Raw genomic sequence first — 21,429 nt, 5'->3', positions numbered from 1 at the left:
CTAGAACTTCTACAGATCAAATCATAAATGGTTCTTAGTACAATGCTAGGGAAATTAATCCTGGATGGCCCACATAATGCCAATGCCAGAGTCTAAAAGAAGACCAAAGTAAATTTCACCATTTTTTTTTTCTTGTCATTTATTTAGTCTCCATTCTAAATGGCTCCCAGAGAGGAGTTGATTTACTGAAAAATCTTCCCACCACCCTCGAATCCAAAATCTTAATGGCTTCCTCAGATTTAATGCACCTGGGTGTCTTGTATTGGTTAACAGAAGAGCCCTGAGACACAGAAAAATCCATGAGTGCATCAAAAGCTCCATGCTTCACAATTCTTATCTCTAGTGGCCCAATTGAATTGTCCTTTCTCCTGCACCTCCTATACACAGAGTCCAGTGATTCTTCCACTGTTGAGCAGCATTGCTCCATTATATTAGTGTCAAGCTCTATGAGGTCATTTTTTTCTTTGGTTTTAAGCTCCCAAAACAGTACATAATGGCCCGGGATTGAGGAAGTGTCTGCGTAGCTTGTGTATTCGATCAGGAGGAAGCCAAGGGGATCCAGGAGGAGCTTTGCTTGTGTCACTGCATTTAAAAGGTCTTCTTCATTGGTTTTGTCAGTGTCAATGCTTAAAACCACATTTCTCCTGTGCATAAATCTGAACTGAGGAGCTTTGTTGTGGAAACCAGTCACCATTAGAATGTCACCAACTCTGTACCTGTATAGGCCTGCATACAAGGAAAAACAAATAAACAAATAAACAAAACAATCTGACAAATTAGTCTGGTGTTTCAGAGAATAATGTGTTTAATCAACTATGATGAGGTGAGTTGGACGGTAAATTCACAGTTGGGTAATGTAGTTACAAAGATAAAAAAATTCTTTGAATGTTTGAGTCTTTGAGATAGGTTGGTTTTCTTTGCTTAAGAAATAAAACATAAAATACATGAAGCATGTGGGTCAGATCTAAAGATAGGAAGTAAAATACCTGTGAAAGTTGTGACGACAAGTTCGTAATAGTGACCAAGCTTCACATCCACTAGATCAACTGTTTCTAGATTTTCCTTTTCCTCCTCCTTTGTGCAACTTTGATCAGAAACACCATTGCAAAGGGCTACCTCTTCATGGTGTTTCTCCACAGGTAGGAACTCAAAGTAGGCCATGTTAGGAAGGAGGGTGTAAGCAACATCATGTGGCTTGCTTCGTGGGTTGAAATTGATCCCAAAATAGCATTCAGAGGAAGCATACATTGTTGAAATCAAAGGCAGTCCACCAGAATAGAATTCAAGAGTTGGGATATATTGAGCCATAGACCCTGTGACTATAACCTCAATGTACTTTGTTCTAGGCCAAAGCCTCTTGACTATACCTTCCCATGACTTGTTATTAAACTCATGCTCAATCAAATTGGCCAAATCTGGATTTGGTTTGCTAAGAACTAAGGACACAGCATTTCTGCAACTGGGGTCAGTGATCCAATCACTGACATGACCTGATCCTATGTTAGAGCACAACTCCTTCCAGTGGTCCTCTAAGAATTTAATAGCCCTTAGGAAAGCAGATGCGAAAACCGCACCAACCCTCATGACTTCATCCCTCTGAACTAAACCACAGAGTAACTGGCAGTACATGCTCTGCTTGCTGTCTGAGCACAAGATGATCTCATCTGGGCTTGTGTAGATGTTGTACCGGTTGAAAGGACGGTTTCGGAAGTTACTGCTCTTGTAGTAGCTGGTTAGGACAGGCCTTGCCACCAACCCAGAAGGAGTACTAATTTCTGGTTTGATAAACAAGAGGTACATTCCTTTTCCTTGGTCCAAGCCATCCACATACCTGAAATTCAGAATAACAGAATTGCTCAGTTTCCTTGTTTTCACTGTTACATTAAAATAGAACCATCAATGAAATTTAATGTGACACAACAAAAGCAGAAAAAAACTAAGCTTCTCACTTGTTCATCACAGGCACAAGGAGATTATAAAAGAATGTCTTTCTGTCCAAGTCTTCAACAGTTGAAGGCATCATCTTAGGCTGCCCTCCTGAAGTTCCAGAGCTGCAAGGGAGATAACTAATTACAACAAAATTCATGAAAAAGAAATTGTATTTTTTACTATATAGAAAATAAGCTGTGAACAATATTTTCCATACCTTGTGAGGAGCTCAGTGATTTTTTGAGCTGAGATGATATCTGATGGCTCTCCATTCGCAATTCGCTCTATGTAAGGCTTGACATCTTCATAATTCACAACAGGAACTTTCTTCTTGAAATCTTTCCTGTCATAGTGGCCATTGAGAAAGGCACTGAGATATTCTGTCTGTGCATTTTTTGTAAGTATCTCTTCTAACACCTGTTGCTGTACTTCATATGCATTTGTTGTCAGGTCCTCCAACAGCTTCAAACCATATTCATTGTCATTTGGATTATAGCTGGGAATCATCCTTGGCAACATTAGGAAGGAGAATTAATACAAGCTTTGGTTCAGAGGTGGCTCTGGGACATGTCATTTACTGAGAGCTGTTTGGCACACATGCAAAGAAAGGAAAACAAAATAATTGAAATTGCAGGCTGATTGATCAGAAAAGACCTTGAAACTTTTAGAAAGGCAGACTCTCTCTTCCTTTTGAACTGAATTTTATAATTTGTAAAGTTGCCTTGCAGAAGGGAAAAAGGGAAGAAGAAGAGTGAAAATACTTGAAGAACAAAGGAAGAGAAAGTGCTACATATTTGTATGAGCCATTGTCTTATAATACAAGGCTTCTGTCTGAATGTGTTTCTGTGCAGCAGCTGATAAGAGGGGGTGGAGGGAAATGATTAAATAACAGATTCTGGAGGGGATTTTGGGAAATGGTGTATATTCAAACATCTTTAAAATAAGAAAGAAGGAAATGTAAGGGAAGTTGAGGCTAGGGGAGGTCCTACACACGTGGCCTTGTCTGGTAAGCTGGTGAATATATTTATAAATTTAAAAAAAGGTTGGTCAAAACTACCTTCAATATTTTTATTACCTCTTTTTCCTACAGCCAATAATATAAAATAATTATTTTTTTAGAATTTCAAACTCAAATCAACAGCTTGTATATATGCTTAAGATAAGCTTGGTCTGCATTTAAGCATTCAACCACAACTGCTGCCAGTGCTGCCAAGGACCTAGCTATTAATTGTCTAGTTAGACAGATGGAATGAAAAATAATAAATTAATTAAAATATAAAAATAAAATAAAATTTCTCAGCAAAAAGAGAATAAAATATAACAAGAAGACCCTGCAAGAAGAATAGGACAATGCCAATCAAAACAACAATCATGCAGACGCTCTTTACAGCTTTATCTGCTGAGGAGATTATTGTATCAGGAAACATCTTTTCAAGAGGGTGGCTGATAGATTTTAGTCATGGTTTGATAATTTTGGCAGACATTATTTTGGTGGCATTTATACATGAAAGCTAATGATCTGCATGATAGGCTGATTATGCTCCAGAACAAGAGGGTTTTTTTCTTTGGCTGATACCATAAACTGATTTCAAGCTCACAGAAGCTGCCCATAGGGTGATTTGGAAGTTTCCACCACCAGGCATATACTTGACCCACATAAAGACTTTTGTGGCTCTAAAGAAAATAAAATGTTTTCAGGCTAATGATTTTGTTTCCTCATTGTTTTCTCAAGTCAATATCTCATTCCTAATCTAATACTAGGAGGAGGTGCTTAAGTCACAATATTACAAATATTAAAATCTATGCACCCTCTCCATCTCTGTTCTGTTTTAGCCATGAACACAAAAATATCAGATGTATTATGAATAGTTCAATCCTGAAGAGAAAGAGATAAAAATTAACATAAGTACGATAATAATGTGCGGACGTCCGGACGAGAGAATATATGTACATATATGTTCGCACACAACGTCTGCAATGGTAGTGAGTGGTGAATCATATGTCATTTCAAGGACCCTACTCTGAAATCACCAAAATTATGATTGGGCCAACCAATGGAACAAAATTTATCGGGATCCAAACCAGTAAAGCCCCATGTTGGGATTATAAACATTGGACTGCATATACAGTCAAGAAACTGTTGGCTTGCATCTGACCCACCTGGTAATTGTAGGATCTGAGGACAAAGTGAGTACTGTTTTGAGTAAATTATTGTCATGCACACAACCCAGCATACAGCTAAAATTCTAATCTTTCATAGGCTCCACTCATGTCCCAAGAAAAGAAAAGTCTTTTTCTTTTTCTTTTAAAAGGGTAAAGTCAAAACTCGATTAACAATAACATACAGATAATTTACCCACAAAACACCATACAAAATTGATGGCTTTGTAACTTTTTTTCTTCTTTTTTTTTTTTTGGGTAAAATGAGAAGTTTTTTATTTATTTATATTATTCTAAATTATGAACCGGCTACGTTGGATACTTGCAGACTTGCAGGAGATACAGTTAGCTGCTTTAGAAGTTAGGCCCAGAAAAAAGGAATGCAGATTCCTTTCTGGTCTTGAAACACCCCCGACTCGTACAGATTGGCTTTGGCCCTATCACAACTAATGTCAAGCACCATTCATGCATTTTTTTATTTTATTTTTTTTATGCAGCAATGTGACGACAGAGTCTCAAAAATATTTGAACTTCTAGATTTCCTTGCTTTAGAACCGAAAGTAGGTAAATATCTTACAACATAAGTTTAGCAAGAGAACGTTATTCTGTAACATCCTCTCACGAAATCGGTCACGTAACTAACTTGCACACACCAGTTTGTGTGTGTAAGCAAGTTTATTGGTTATTTATTTTTTTTGGCCTGTGGCTCATTGGGATATGGGCACACACAATGAGGCTAGCTAGCTTTGGTGGGCGTATGTGTGAATCCAAATGAGCTTGAGTTGAGGTTGAGCTTTGCTTCAGGTAAAAGAGTAGGCCGTCATGCAAGCACATTGAGGAAGCAATTGAATATTAGGAAGCCGTTGTTCGGTAAGCAGATTGGAGAGGAAGGAAAAATGATAAAATAAATGCTAATCAGTATATTAGGACATATTGATCGGGATTTGCTAGATTTGGTTTTCTAGGTCTTCTTGTTTAAGATAAAACAAAGTAGGTGTCTTATGGGGGGACAGACCGCCCTTGAAATGGGCAGGGGAAGAGGAGCAAAGTAAGGGCGGGGGGAGATATTATAGCAGAGGAGGAAGAGTGAGATCGCTCTCCACTTTCCCCATCATATATTATCAATTGTTTGACCAAACTCTATTTATTCTAATGACCAAGTCAATGACAGCACAGTGAGCTATTTACCTATATCAATATCATGCACATTATATATGCAAAATTGAAGATGTGTCCAGCTCGGTATAATGATACTTCTTTTTCTAATGTCAAAAGTGATTTGTAAAAGATTTATTAATTCAAGTGCTTAAGAGTAATTTAAGGTTTAAGATTTATAATGTAGTGATATTTTTCTTTCTAACTCTAAATCATAGTTACTCCCACATCCAAGATTCTGTATTCGAACTTCGAATCTCCACTCTAACCAAAGAATAAAGCCAACGCACATAATTAATTTCATGCAAAAAAAAATTTTCATGAGCAAGAGCAACATTTTTCTTTTGTTGAATTTTGTTTGACATTACAACTAAGAGTACATCGATCTCTGATCTCTTCATTTCAAAGCAAAGAGATTGTCAAATATGTATCACATCATTGCATGTGATTCCAAATAGTAAACACAATTTCACCTTTTTCAAGTTCTTAATATAAACCAAGCTCTACCTTTTCCACCAGAGATATTTAATTGTGTTGTTTTATCATAAGTTAATGAAGGAAGTTTCGATTTGAGGCAGGCCATAATTGTATAAGTGTTGCTTAAGCACTAATAAAAACATGTTTGTCGGCTGTTTACTGTAGCAAATACGCGCCATTGACTCGAAAGCTAGCCGAAAAACCTTATCGATTAGCAAGTTGGGACTAAATTAATGGGGCAGAACATGTAGCCTAATCCTTGTTTAACTTATAATCCTTGTTTAATCTTGATGTGGAATTACTACAAAAACCTTATCATATGCCTGAAGGCAAGAGGGCCGGCCTCAAGTCCTTCCTACATCACAACATTATTTTTCAATTTTGCGTCAATGAGTGGTTTGACAGAATTTTACTCTCAATATCTTAAGCGCAAGACATTGACGCAAAGCAGCAGATCCAAGACCACGTAGTAGGGCTCTCATTAAGCCATTATTAAAAACCTCCAAGTTCGAGATTACATCATATTAATAATTATTAACATGCATAATATATGTTTAAATAATTTATATATATATATTTTTTTTTTGGGCCAGAACATGATTAAGTTAAAAAAAACCAATCCATGGAAATGGATGACATGAGATCAGGGCGGCCCATTCCATATATTAATGGGCGGGACGGTGATGGTCAATGCAGTCCTCTTTGACATTCAAACATTTTTGGGGGAATCTGTCACACTTCCATTAATGAAAATAAAATTCAATATTCTTTGCACATCATAATTAAAGATGGATTTATAATTAAAAGGTGATACAATCCTGTATATATAGGGTCGTAGGGTTACATAATTTTGTACATAATGTCACATGCACATTTGTTCAAAAGCCCACATGAGTTTGAATTTGGTCTGTTTGAATAGAGGAAAATAATTCAGAATTTAACTAAAAGTTAGAAATTTAAGAGGAGAAATTCACAATTTCCTCATTTGGCAGTACATAATTTATTAAATGACAGCCGGAAAAAATAGTGGAAATTGGGGCATCAAATTTCATATTTAATTTTTACCAAAATAAGCGTCATTTCGACATATATAAATCCAAACACTAGAACTTTCCATTGCCAGAAATTAAAATAATAAAAATCTAAATTTTATCATTTTAAAATTCTATATAATTTTCAATTTTTTCATTTAAACAAAAGATTAAAGTCTCTTCTACAAGTGCATGTTTCCTTGTACTTGAGTTCAGTCCCTCTTCGAGAACATTAAAGTAGTTTAATATCATTTTGTCAACTGACAAAGGGTCTTTTTTTGTCAGTAAGAGTGGAAGTGGCGCATTGGCCGTTGGATTGGAAGCCCTTTCATTGGGATGAAAGGGTGACCAATAAAGCTAAAGTATTAGTTTATTGGCTTTCTACTTGCATGGCCATGGGATTGAAATATAAAATATTTGCTTTGAGATTGGCCATGGGATTTCCTTTATGCCAAAATATTAAAAATAACGTTGGATTGGTTCTTTAAAGCCCCTTTTTCGCCACCATATTTGCATTCTATGGGACAAGATATAGCAAGTTTTTCTCGTTATGTTTTCAGAAAAAAAAACAACAAAAACAAACAAAAAGGATTAGGAAAAATCTCAATTGGGTTTTTTTTGGGGACCAAACTCTTTTTTCTAATGTAGACAACAATTGGTTTCAAATAGGAAGCCAACTCTGGTAGCCCACCAGCACACAAACCCCACACAACAACACTCGCGACCCAAATCCAAAACAAAACATTTAAGACCCATGATCACAGTTCACACACAGGCTTTTTGAACTTCCACATAAATCGAAAATTCCATAATAAAATAATGTGATCCGTGGCATATGTTAATAGTTGAAAAATATAAATATCACCAAATCAAGAGGCAGAAAGTTGATGGTTTTATTTTGACCATACTTTGATGAAAGCTCGGGATATACAACCTCTGTTTTATTTGACGTGTGACATAATTTAGGGTAAAAATACAACACGATCTTATGTCAATCTATTATCATGGATGTGGTGTAGGGGATGATGATCAGCCAGTGCAGTTGTCCATGCAGAAGTTGTTATAATCGATGCATTCATTATAGCAATTTTCATCCGCATCTGGTGCTTGGCTTCTGTCGGAACACCAATCCATGCATGAAGTCATTTCTTGGAAGCAAACTGTGAGGCATTGCCCCAAGGCCTCTTGACCATGGACAACTTCTTGTGCTGCAGGCCATGCTAGCAAGAGCATCGGCACAAGGGCAACTATAAAAAGCACACTCGACCTCATTGGCAAACCCATTAATATGCAAACTAAAAAGTAGTATATACCTTGTTGGTTGAAAGGTCCTTTTCTGTATATAATGTGATACATTTGATTTTTTTGGGGTGTTCATATAACCAAAAAAGGTCATGCATCCATGCGGGTATTGTTAGCCAAATTAAAGCATTTTCTTTGGAGATAGTTGCATGATTGCATCACATCCCAAGCGCATGAGACCAGTTATTCCAGCCCACGATACGTACATGACATGCAAATCCGCAAACCATCATAAAGGAAGAATACTTGCAACATATATAAGTTAGGTCAGTTTATCAAGATAGTGTATTTACTTTATGATACGTGCAGATCTATGCGAAGGGCAAGATAGGCTACTGCCCAGGCCAAATTTTTCCAACAAAACAAATAGCTATATATGTTAGCCTACACTCATACATTGCCCACCTGACTCCCAACGCACAGGGCCGTTCTTAAGATTTTGAGGGCCTTGTGCGAAACTTAAATTGAGGACTCATATAATCTAACACGAAAATACTATAAATAAAAATTTGCCATAACTAAATGTCATAACCAATTTTTTATATAACTAAAAGTCACCATCAATAAACATGTAATGACAATCAAAAATCAAATTCATAAAAATTTAAATGTTTTCATTTGATAAAGTTAAATATTAGTATGTGTTGTAAAATGAATTAGAATATGGGAGAATATTGAGCGGCACGTAAAGTAAATAAGGCACAATATTTAACAAAGTTCGGCCATGCCTACGTCCTTGGAAAGCAACAGTAGTAACTTTTCACCATGTAAAATAATTGGGCTACAACTTTAGTGTTTACAATGTCTGTGACTCACTGATATTTCTCTCTTGGAGAATTTCTCTCTGCTTTCTTTTTCTCTCCACTCACTCACCCTCTTTCTTCCTTCTCTTCTTTCGTCTCTTCCTTTCTTTTCTCTCTGCCTAGGCCCTCATTTCTTCTCGGATGATGTGTGTAAAATGCAAGAGAAGGATGGAGTCTTTTTATAGGCAAAGTTGATAGCTTCCCGTGAATTGTGGTTGACTCTCAAGGGAATATGGCAGACAAACTTCATCATTATTTTTCTTCAATCAATTAGGTAGTGGGCTTTACCATTTTGGGCTCCATTCTTGACTTTACAACACTCCCCCTTGGAGACCACAAATGATATGTCGGTTGCTTCATTAAAGACTTACTTGGAGAAAATCCAGTGAGGTAGAAAACTGATGGAAGGAAGAAGAGTACATTAATCAGTGTAGCATACTTCTGGATGCTCACCTGATGAATACATCCCCTGATATCTTCATGACTATCTTTCTAGAGGGAAGATCTTTCGGACTGAGTGAGGGATGTAGCCAGCAAAAATTCATGTAACTGAGTAAGTAAATACATTTCCAGCGAGGTATCTCTATGTAAATCATAGAAATTTTCAGAGTCCGCATATCTAGCAAAATATGGACTATTTGTATGTTCACTTGAAAAGAATATGCTCATATATGGTGTTATGCATAGATAACATCAAATATGTCTCACATCATCCCAAAGTGATGGTAATGGAGCTGAGCTTTATCTGAAAAATACCATGTCTGGTCCAGTATACTTCCAGAAAATCATTTAAGTGCCCAACGGATAATCCACATAAAACTGCTTCAATACCTTCTTAGTATAAGCAAGAATCTCATTCGCACAATGCTCGACCTTCAGGCCGAAACAAATATTTCTTAAACTCTTCAGGAGTTTTAATCAAGTACAGGAGTTGTAATGTGTTGCAACCATATCATAATAAATGTCCTCACTGAGTCAATTATACATATTAGTATTGAGTACAAGATTTGTGCTTCAGGCACATCTCCAGGGACTTGCTTCATGCAATTTCAATCCTTCAAGGATTTTATTTAAGGGATCACACTTTATGACACATTATATAGCTTTATATCCAGCTATTTCTCCTGCTTGTACATCTTTAGGGAATCGCTTCTGGCGACATGCTTCGTGCATTTAATAACCCTTATAGATAACATGTTGGTCTTGTAAATGTGCAATAAGAAGGCACGATTGCATATGTAAACACGGAGAAATCTAACATTCCTTGTTTGTATCAGAAACATTGTGTCATACAAAGTGAGTGTATTCCTCTTTATTCCGAACACCCAAGTATAACTTTCAGGGTTAACATCTTTTGGGGTTTGTACTATGGGTTTGTTCCTTCACGTTCATTCTCATATGTAATGGAATTGCCTCTTTCCATTTTTGGCCAATGATATTGTTGACATTTAATAATAGAACGTGGTTCTAATCAACACATCCCATTGATAATTTGGGTAGCTACTCCAAAATCAAAAATTAACATTCATCAATTCGTGATCCCACTATGCTCATGTGCATGCGCACGCATTAATTATAGCATTTCTTTGCTTTTGGTACCCAAGCCACTCAAGGGGCTTTTATTGTCTCTTTCCAGACAGACATCTCTTATATGATAAATTATGTGAGAATGTGGATCTTAACCTCCAATGGAGCGTTATTTTATAGTAGGGCGTGGATAATCTCCATTCAGGGAGTTGGAATATTTAGAACCCATATATCTGTCATGCTGCAGGCATGCCACAGATTAATACATAATGTCAATTAATTATCTTTCTGGGACTTTAAATCATATAATTTGCTACGCATTAGGTGTGCACCGTATTAATATTGACATGTTAATGGATTGTTCTTTTGGGACTTCAATTCATATCATTTGCCACGCAAAAGGCGTGCATCATATTGATCACTGCTATACTCATGTTCTGTTCTTATGAGACGTTAATTTATGCAGTATATTATCAATGTATCCAACTTGCAATCTGTGAAATTTGCATTAATAATATATGAATACATATTAGAATGATACAAGTCATTCTTCTGGAATGGTCATAATACAAGTTGTTCTTCTGGATTGATCTATAATGCAAGTCATTTTTCTGGAATGGTCCTTTGCATGGCGTTCTTCTGGAACGGCCTTATCTCCCTATTTGGTTACCTTTTAAGGATGTTGTACAAAATATCAAAATAAAAGTACAAGCATGAAATAACACAAGTATTTCTTACATCCTTAGGTGGGAGAAACTCTGCTCAAATATTATTCAAGCTCGTATCGACTCAGCAAATACAATGTAATGCTTGATGATCTAGTTATATCCTACAAGAGCAAAAATCACAATTCTTCTGTCTCTGTAAAAAAAAAAAAAAAAAAAAAAAACCCTCAATGTTAGGTTCACTACATGGATTGTTCTTTAGATGTTTGTTCTAAAGAAACAAAATCCCTTATGAACAGAGAGTTGTAAAAAGAAAGAAAAGATACAAAGAATTATGATATTGATTGCAAAGTAGGTAAGAAATCATGGAAGAAAACTAGTGAGATAACAGACAACAAACTCTCATTTCTCCTAGCTTAGAAGAACTTCAGGAGATTAGAGCATATGGTTGTCCCTAGAGTTCCCTGATCTAGCTAAAACGTGATCAGGGATAGTGTCGCTTCCTTAATGGATGATCAGAGATAGTCTCGCTTCTCAAGCACATCGAGCACTCACTGATAGGAAAAACAAATAGATATTGCATCACTAGATATGGAGAAAGCTTGAGAAAATTGGAGAAAATTGAATGTATTATGCAAAGAAAATTTCATTAGTAACATATTTATACACAAATTAAAGGAATAGTTTGATCCGATGAATCTCAAATTAACTACAGAAAATTGTGAGGTGCTTGAGATGCTGTTGAAAAAGTAACTCTGTTAAATCCGCAAAGCAAGATCGGCTTTGACGAAAATAATCCTTGAAACCCTTAAAGTGCCGACATACATTAATTGAGGCCGCGTGAAGTTTTGGAATCTAGAAAAGAAAAAGAGAATATGGGGATTCGAGAAAATATTGAGATCCTGAAAACGTTGCCACATTTCTGTCTATAAATATTGCCTCTGTAAGGCTTGATTGGAGTAATTGCGTTTCAACTCAACTTCCTTCCATTTTTTGAAAATTCAACTTTTCTAAGACTTTCCTCGAAACCCTTTTAAAATGGCCTCCTATTCTTCTCGATTTAATTGTTGCTCCCAAAACAACCCGTGACGTCAAAGTTTGGCATCCATCATTTGTATCCCAAAGTCGTCATTTCACGGTTAATGATTCTGTAATGATGAATGATACGACTGTTGTCATGGTAGCTAGGAATTTCCTTACTCCTATGGATGAAATACTGTAAGCAGGAAGGTCTAACGAAGAGGCTATTGATGACTTAATGGCTTTTAGCATTCAGAGTGATGTTCTATTTCTAACATGACTGATCGTTTGCATGCCAGAGCAAACGAGATTCAAGAGCTGAATACTGAAAATTCGTCTATTCAGAGAATGCTTCATGAGTCTCAACAAGAGGTTGAGAAACTTAAAGAGGAAAATAAGGCCTTGTTGAAACTGGTGAAATCATACTCCATTAATACGCGGACAAGGCTTGACATGATGCAGATTTCCAATGAAAAGATTCTGGGAGACCACGAGAGGCTCATGGCTAAGCTTAAGAGACGTCATCCTCTTCCTTCAGAGGGTTCCAGAACATAATGGAATTTTATAGATTTTATAGAGCATGCTCCTTCCTTGCAGGTGAAAAGAATCTATCTGTTGTATGCTTATTTCCTTTTATATTAATTGAGTAAATTCTTAAACTTGCACTTGTGGTTTTTACGTCTTTTCAAAATGATGGTTTGGAACCTTGTGCCTTATAGATTCAAATAACCACATCAAATCTCTCAAATTGCATGTGAGTCCGAAACTTCTGGCCCATATCATATAATATAACAAAATATGTGGGGAGCCTCAATCCATCCTTTGGGGTTTATCCTAGTATTATCCATTTCACGGTGTACTCTTAACAACCAAAATTTACAAAATATATTTCTTTCTTGAGGTGTCGATTATAACAAAATCGAACTTTATTAAATTCATCATTTTCTCATGCCAAAGATGACAGAACCCGACCCAAATTTTACTTTGGAATTTGGGCCGAACCCTGTGCGTGTCCGACACCTGTCGGGCACCGAGCACAAATGACCTAATTGCCCTTTCCTTCAAGGTTCGGTAAAATACTAAGCTTGACTCCTACTGAAAATTCGGCAGAGTATCCCTTGTAATTTGATCAATTCCCAAAATTTACACATATCAAACAAGCATATATATATATATACAATCCAACTTCCAACATGCGTATATATATACATTCCAACAATTAAATCTAAGTTCTAGGGCATGTTATCAGAGCAACCACTAAGAATTTACAAAAAGAGTAAACTCAATTCAGAAGAGTCCTACATCAGGAAGGGGGAAGCGCAGAAAGTGAGAAACGGTCCTATGGTGGATCACTGTGCAAGCCTACTGCTTGTGGGCGCAAAACATTGAAAATGTGAGTGGACCAAAAACAAAGTCTTTAGAAAATATCATAAGAACATACTAACCCCACTTTAAAAATAGTTATAAAAACTAAATCAATATCCTCATATATACTCATACTGAACTCATGCATTCATATTTATACATATAACACCAAACAATATTCCTGCTGAAAGATATTGAAGTAAAGCTCAACCTACCACATAGGTAAACTTAATTATTCTCACAAAAACCTTTAATTACTATCTATTCCTCGTGTCACTGTAGTGACACACCTTCTAGGACTTAGGTTAGCCTGATCTGCCCTCCTAGCAAGACTCAAGGGGCACTAAGCCCACCTGAGCTGCATCTCTCGCTCCCACAGTTCGAATATCCCTAAGTCTCGTGGGGCAAAAGTCAAGCATGCTGACTTAACTAAAGACTCAACTTAAAAATAAATAAAACTATTTCCTCTCATCTTAAAACTCTGCCGCCATCCTAACCGATTTCTAAAGTTCTTACCTTTACTATACTCAGGTATTCTCATCTCGGTAGTAAGTAAATAAAATACTTAACCTTAGCAATACATGCCAGAAAGCCCTTGATCTATTGCATACTTCTACATATCAAATTATGAATATAAATTGCATAAAATCATTTAAAAAGCAAAGGACCGCTCACTCCTAGTCTGAGCTAGCTAGACCCCTTGAAAGTCCTTCTTGCGAGTCGGTCCGTGCCCGTGTGCCTGATTAAAACATCATGAATATTTAATTAATACAACAGCTCGGTATAAATATTTAAATACAACCTTGACCCCCGGCTCCTAGAAGTGCATGCACTAACTTAGAAATATTTCCTATGTTCGCATAAGCTTTCCTTACACTTGGAAGGGTTGAGAAGTGCATCAGGACTCAAAAAGCGCTAAAGTCCTAAAAAGTCAACCCGGGACCCCGTGGGCCCACGACCTCAAAATTCTGATCCGAAAGCTACTTGAGGTTCCAATATACCTAGGACACAAGTCCCAAGAGTTTGATCTCGATCGGACAATCGGATTGACCACGATCGTACAATTGGATAATTATTGTAAACCTAACCCTAGCATTGGCTTTTTCGGAGTATCCGGAACTCCGATTTGCGATCCGTTGACTCCTATACGATCCTGGAATTATCTATATTAACATATCCAAAAAAGACTACGATCCAACGGTTCAAACGTATTGAACCCGAAAATTGCCCAAAATGAGAGATCCATTTGGGATTCAAACATTATCCAAATTGAAATTTTGCGAGTACCTACGCGCTCAGGAGGACTACGAGATCATTCTAGGACTGAATGTGGTCTCCATCTTGCTACCCACCCACCGCCACATGCTCTGGCAGCGCTTGGGTGGCTTGATAAATTCCGTTGATCGGAAAACTCCAAAATCTTAAGCCTAACATCCTACCCTAGGTTCAAAACATGATTTGGAGCCACTATGCTCTTGGACCTACCCCAAAAACTAGCCGAAAGTGGCCGGAATTTTAATATGAAATCCTGCCAAACTTTGGATCGTGATTTGATCTACCTAGGCTAGAAATCGTTCCAATCCTACCCAATCATCAGCTAAAGCTCGAAGAGTAGATGAAAATCCATACCTTGATTGTCGGAATCAGTGGCCAGAGGAAGGAGATTAGAGTTGGAGAAATTCAAGCGAAAACTGGCTCGATTTCGGGCTGTTTCTAGTTGATTGGCTATGGCTGATGGCAGAACTGGGCTGCGGTGAGATGGCGGGGCTGGTCCGGTCCGTTTGGCTTCGGTGTCATGGTCTCTGGTGGTCGGAGTTGGTGGTTATGGGGGTTAGGCTGGAGAAGGACGCACGCCAGGGGGGGAAGGTGCCGAAGGGGGCTGCGAGTTGAGGGAGAAAAGAAGGTTTTAAAAAAAATCTGATTTTTGAGAATTACAGTTTTGCCCCTCATCATAATTTAATCGTATTTTCTTCTTTATGATCCCGATTTGAGTCCACTTGAACTCGTTTCGTTGCGCTCTACATAACAGTGCAAGCGAAATTCCCAAATTCCTTCTCGGTCAAAAGTCAACTTTTTCTTTAATAAACTATTGTATGGGCAAAATTGTCTTTCTCTCTAATAAATTAATAATTAAATATTATTTAAGGACCGGGTTGTTACAAAAGAAATATGTGGTGTACCATAATTTGTAATAATACCTCAAGGGTTGTCTATTTAACAGTTGGAACTCCATGTTCTCAATATTGTCAGATTTTGAACTTTAGGCCAAAATCGCATATTTTTCATGGTATGGACATTCAATACTCTTAGATTTTGAACTTCGGGTCAAAATCACATATTCTCACGGCATTGACATTTTTATAATTTCTTATACATATTTCGGGACTTAAGGCCCTTACATAATTGTCCATATTTTGAGGAGCTTCTAGCTTCTCATTTACTTGCTCATCCATGAGTTTAAGGAACTGCAGGTTCCCTTTGTATATAGTGATGATTAACCCAAAATGGTTAATATTTATGTATATGTCACTATTCATATATATAGTACTATTCATCATGTCATGAATATGTGTCTATTCATGTGTACAATACATTTACCAGTATAATTACTATTCATGTGTACGACACTATTAACCAATACGGTACTGTTAAATTATCAAGGAACTCTAGGTCATTATGTACATGTCAAGGATCAAGGATCTTCAGGTCCGATATCTTGTTTACAAATATAGTACCAGAGAGATTGTCAGCTCTCATATTATTATTATCATCAAGGATCTTCAGGTCATGATGTAGTTGTATGATGAGGATCAAGGAACTTCTAGTCTTGATATTTGTATGCTGTAAAACTCATTATACCGCACAATTAATTCATAAAATAAATTGCTATAAATTTGCTTGTAAATAAATTGTTGGCATGGACAATAAACCCACACCATACTTTTTTTTTTTTTTTTTGAGGACCTTTCCTATTGAAAGGGGCGATAGCATTTAAACTCATAAACACAACACCGATGCTAGGACTCAAACCTAGGACCTTGCCTGAGTGAGTAAATACTCCAAACCACTACACTAGTGGGTCCTTTGCCCTGCACCATACTTTAAATAAAGGTAAATGTGCGGTAAAATAAACTCAAAAATTAAATTGCTTGCTGTATGGACATTAATTCAGTACCATACTTTAAATAATAAAGTAAATGTGCTTGTATGGGCATTAATTCTACTTCATACTTTTAAATAAAAAGTAAAGGCAGTTGTGTGGACGATAAACTCACACCGCACTTTTTAAATAAATATTGTTATATGGGTAATAATCCTATACCATACAGTAAATAAAGTAAATGTGGGGATAAAACCACCAACGAATATATATATATATATATATACATAAAGTATATAAGTGATTGTTAAAATATATAATATATCGTATATGGTTAATCGTTTTATTGGTCCCCCAACTTTGACCGAATTTGCATTTGAGTACTTCAATTTCCAAAATTGTACCCACGGTCCCGCAACTTAAGTTTCGTTTGGATTACTAGTCCCACCGTTACTTCTGTAAGTTTTTCGTTACATTTAAGGGTAGATGGGTCTTTTCAGGTTGGTTTTATTATCCCCCTTCTACAACTTGCCTTCCCTCTGAAATAGACCTTCGAGAGCCTGTCGCCGAAAACCTAAAGAACCAAAAGTTGCAATCCGCTTCTGCATCTCGCATATTGCCTGAGTAAAAGTTGGAATTGTCAAGTTTGGAAGCTTGGAGAGCAGATTAGTTCGAAGGATGGCAAGTGATATGTCTCAAACATCATCGATGGAATCTAACGAAAGCCCCAAATCGGTGAAGTATTGTCATTGTTGGAGTTTGATCAAATCAAGGACTTCATGGACATAGGGCTCGTCAATGGGCCCGGTCGGGCTAGCCCGGCGCAAATTTAATGGGCTTGGGCCGGGCCAGGTCAGGCTTTAAAGAGGAGAGAGAAAATATCGGGCCGGGCCGGGTTTTTTTAGAAAATTCAAAGCCCAGGCCCGACCCATGAGCCGGGCTTGAGAAAACCCATCGGGCCTGGCCGGGCCTAAACGAGCCCTACTTCATTCAAAAAAAATCAAAAACTTAATCATATAGGCATTTTAGTCCAAATTTGAGATTAAACTCACCTAATTCCAATACTTTCACTTCAAACCAAATTCATAAAACATCCAATAAAGTCACACAACGTATAAGATTTTCCACAAAAATAATAAAACCAAGTATTATTTTTTAGGTTATTACATAATTAGATCGTAATACGTTTTAAGAAATAATTTTAAAAAATAATAAGTATCAAAAAAATATTTTTTAAAAGGATGGTATGAATAATATGCAAATATTTGGTGATGTGTTCAAAAAAAGTATGATTATATTTGGTGGTACGATTATGTTTCGTGATATGATTATATTTGGTGATGTGATATGTTGTTCATCTTATATATATGATTAGTGTGCTAATCATCCAATTATAATTGTTGGATTAACAATTGAAACATATTAATGTGCTAATCATCCAATTATAAACTAGGAATGAGTAAAGAAAAGTAAATGAAATGAAACAAATTATATATGTGATTTAAGTGATATAATCCTAAACCTAAACTCTTATTTATACATAATTATATATATATATATATATATGCTGGCCTAACGGGCCGGGCTTTTGTGGGCGGGCCAGGTCGGGCTTTCTTGGGCTTAATTGGGTCGGGCCTATGGGCCGGGCCGGGCTTCAGACACCCAAGCCCAAGTCTAGCCCGGCCCAAGACGGGCCGGGTCATCTCAAAGCCCATAACGGGCCGGGCTGGGCTTTTTTTCGATGGGCCTGGCGGGCCCCCTTTGGCCCATGAGCCCACGGGCCAAATGATGAGGCCTACATGGATGGACATGAATCCAGGAAGACGCTTTGAGGCTTGTGACAACAACCAGGTAAACAATTTTAGATTTTTGGGTTTATGCACAAAATTGGTATTATGTTCAGATTTTGTTGTGATGAAGAATTTGATAATAACGAAGCAGAAAAACAGAGTTGGAGAGCATTATTTTAGGTGGTTGGACCAGGAGACATGTACAAGAGGGAAGAATGTGGTGCCTGGTCTGCTTAGAAGAATAAGAATGATGGAGACTGAAATGAGGGAGACAGAAGAGAGAAAAAATGTTGTGGTCAACACACTTCAATCCTTAGAAGCTCGAAACTTGGAAATGGAGGGCATAATTGAAGAAAATAAGGAGGAGTTGGATTATGCAGTCAGAGACAACAGAAGGCTTAGACTTTTGCTGGAAGACAATATGATGAGGCATCGACAAAGAGAATGTAGGATGAGTATGGGTGCTTGTGTTTTATTTATGGCCATTGTGATGATGATGATCATGTTGTCGAACATGTCTGGAAAATGTATGGGAGTAAGGGCAGTGAAACCCATTTTGGAGCTAATGTAATTCCCGAAATTAGTTATGCAATCTTGTAATGTTATTAGTTATGCAAAAGGCTTATGGATTTTGAAAACTTTGGTTATTTGCAATGTTGTAATTCCAGATTCATTGACCTCAATCTGCATACAAGACTTGTTCAAATTAAGGCATACAAATGCACATGAAATAGTAAAGCAACCTTTCACATAACAGAAGAGTGAAACTTACATTCATTACAAATTCAAATGTTCACAGATAGAGCCTTTTTCTGGAAAAGTGCAATCATATGACATGTTTAATAATCTCCAGATCCACCATGTAATAACCCAAATCTAAATTAATATTTAATTATTAATTTATTAAGAGGAAAAGATAATTTTGCCCTTGGAATAATTTAGTGAAGATAAGTTGACTTTTTGACCGAGAAGGAATTTGACAATTCCACACACACCGTAGCGTAGAGCACGACGAAATGAGTCCGTAGACACGAAGTGGACTCGACTCGGAACTTTAACGAAGAAAATACGGTTAAAATACTACGAGGGGCAAAACGATAATTTAAAAAATCAGATTTTTTTTACAAAACCTCATTTCTCTCTCTTCTCCCTCAGTTTTTTTTTTCTCTCTCTCTCTCTCTCTCTCTCTCTCTCTCTCCCTCTCTCCTGTCGCGACAATCCCCTCTCCCTTACACAGCCGATCGGTTCTCTCCTCGCTGCCACCACGTCCGGCCGCCATCTTCGTCGGTACCGGTCCCAAAAGAACCAGCTCATCCTCCTTTACAAGTCCCAGCCCTCGGCCGTTCCACTCCGCCGCCGATGTCACCGGAATTTGCAGAAATTCAGTGGTTTTTTTTCCAATCTTCAAACCACTCGTTCTCCCTCATTTCTTCTCCAAATTTGACGAGTAAGGTATGGATTTCTACCTATTTTCCATGCTCTAGCTGATGGTTGTGTAGGATTGCATCGATTTTGAACGTAGGTAGCTTGATTTTCTAATTGGAATTCGGCCAATTTTCAGCCTCCGAGTTCGGCCACTTCCGGTCCATTTTTGGGGTAGGTCCAAGAACAAAAGTGGTTCCAAATAGGGTGTTATACCTAGGGTAGGAGTTTGGAGCCGCAGTTTTGAGATTTTCCGGCGATGCAAAATCGCTTAGGACACCCAGCGCTGCCGGCGGGTGTGGCGGCGCGTAGGCGATTGTAGTGAAGTGGCACTGTGTCTCGATGAGAGCCTTACGTTGTCACGAGCGTGTAGGAATTCACGGATCTCAATTTGGATACCGTTTGAGTCTCGAACGGATTTTTCATATTGTGCGATTTCCAGGTTCAATGTGGTTGAGCCGTTGGATCGTAATCTTTTTCAGATATTGAATCTAGATAATTTTAGAATCGTGTAGGATTCGACGGATCGTGAATCGGAGTCCTGGATACTCCGAAATAGCGAACCCTAGGGTTTAGAAATCGTGCGATTGTACAATCGTGATCAATCCGACGATCCGATCGAGATCAAACTCTCGGGACATGTGTCCTAGATATATTGGACCTTCTAGCGGCTTCCGAATTTTATATTTTCCTAAACCATCTTGTACCCAAATCTATAAATGTTGCCTTCAGATTAAATGTTGCTTTCAGATTGTATTGGTTGCCTTCGGTTTAGTCAGCATGCTTGACAGTTGCTCCACGAGTTCTATGGTACCCGAACTCGTGTGGAGTGAGTAATGCGGATCAGGCTGACTGCGGTCCCCTGAATCCTGCTAGTTGCGGCTCGAAATGACCTTGTGTCACAGAGACCTGCGAGTATGTGTCACCCATGGTGATGCAAGGAATTGACGGAAATAAAGGGTACACCTAGGTGGTAGGTTTAAACTGTTTTCAGTGCCTTATGAAATTAATGTCGACCATGAGTATGATTGGCTTATATACATGTATAATTATATGAGTGCATTGATTTCAGTAATAAAGAGAATAATTTAGTTTGTATAACTGTTTTTACAGTGGGGTTAGTATGTTCATATGCTATTTTCTACATTTTGTTTTTGGGTCCACTCACCCTTTTTAATGTTTTGCGCCCACAAGCAGTAGACGTGCACAGGGATCCACCACCGGGCCGTTTGCCACTTTCCGCGCTTTCCTTTCTGATGTAGGACTTTTTGTTTTGTAAAAGGATTGACTCCTTTGTAAATTATTAGTAGTCGCTCTGATAATTTGCCCTAGAATTAGAATGTAACTGTTTGAATGTATATATACGTATGCTGGCAGTTGGTTGTGTATATACACTTATTTGGCAAGTGTAAATGTTTTGGGATCGATCCAATTTACGAGGGAGACTCTGCCGATTTTTCAGTAGGAGTCAACCTTATTATTTTATTGTGCTTGTAGGGAAGGGCAATTAGGCCATTCGTGCCCGACATCCGCCAAGTGTCGGACACACACAGGGTCCGCCTCGGATTCCAAAGCGAAATTTGGGTTGGGTTCTGTCACACCACATGTTCCAAAATGATAACTTGTTACTCAAACAGAGTACAAAACACACTTAATCATGAAAAGAGCTATGTTTAAGTCTCA

The 21,429-nt window shown here is 37.6% G+C and overlaps 1 protein-coding gene across 1 annotated transcript; it reads right to left on the bottom strand.

The window, feature by feature from the left end:
• Window positions 1-10: 10 nt before the first annotated feature.
• On the bottom strand, window positions 11-2,600 carry LOC117614107 (indole-3-acetic acid-amido synthetase GH3.17-like). The gene is made up of 4 exons (XM_034342800.1): window positions 2,147-2,600; window positions 1,950-2,051; window positions 987-1,831; window positions 11-726 (listed from the first exon to the last, which is right to left on the bottom strand). Exons 1-4 carry the CDS (start codon window positions 2,446-2,448, stop codon window positions 140-142), a joined length of 1,836 nt encoding a protein of 611 aa, XP_034198691.1. The 5' UTR covers window positions 2,449-2,600; the 3' UTR covers window positions 11-139.
• Window positions 2,601-21,429: the final 18,829 nt, after the last annotated feature.

This window comes from Prunus dulcis, chromosome 1, assembly GCF_902201215.1.
Source record: "Prunus dulcis chromosome 1, ALMONDv2, whole genome shotgun sequence".
Lineage (NCBI taxonomy): Eukaryota > Viridiplantae > Streptophyta > Magnoliopsida > Rosales > Rosaceae > Prunus > Prunus dulcis.
Note: the sequence above shows the minus strand (reverse complement) of the source record. Positions and strands in the feature narration are given on the sequence as shown.

Coding starts and splice junctions, on each gene's coding strand:
- LOC117614107 (XM_034342800.1), bottom strand. CDS start 2,448: ATGTTGCCAAGGATGATTCCCAGCTATAATCCAAATGACAATGAATAT. Junction 1,832..1,949: donor CTTGTGCCTGTGATGAACAA/GTGAGAAGCTTA, acceptor TCTGAATTTCAG/GTATGTGGATGGCTTGGACC. Junction 727..986: donor TGTCGTCACAACTTTCACAG/GTATTTTACTTC, acceptor CCTTGTATGCAG/GCCTATACAGGTACAGAGTT.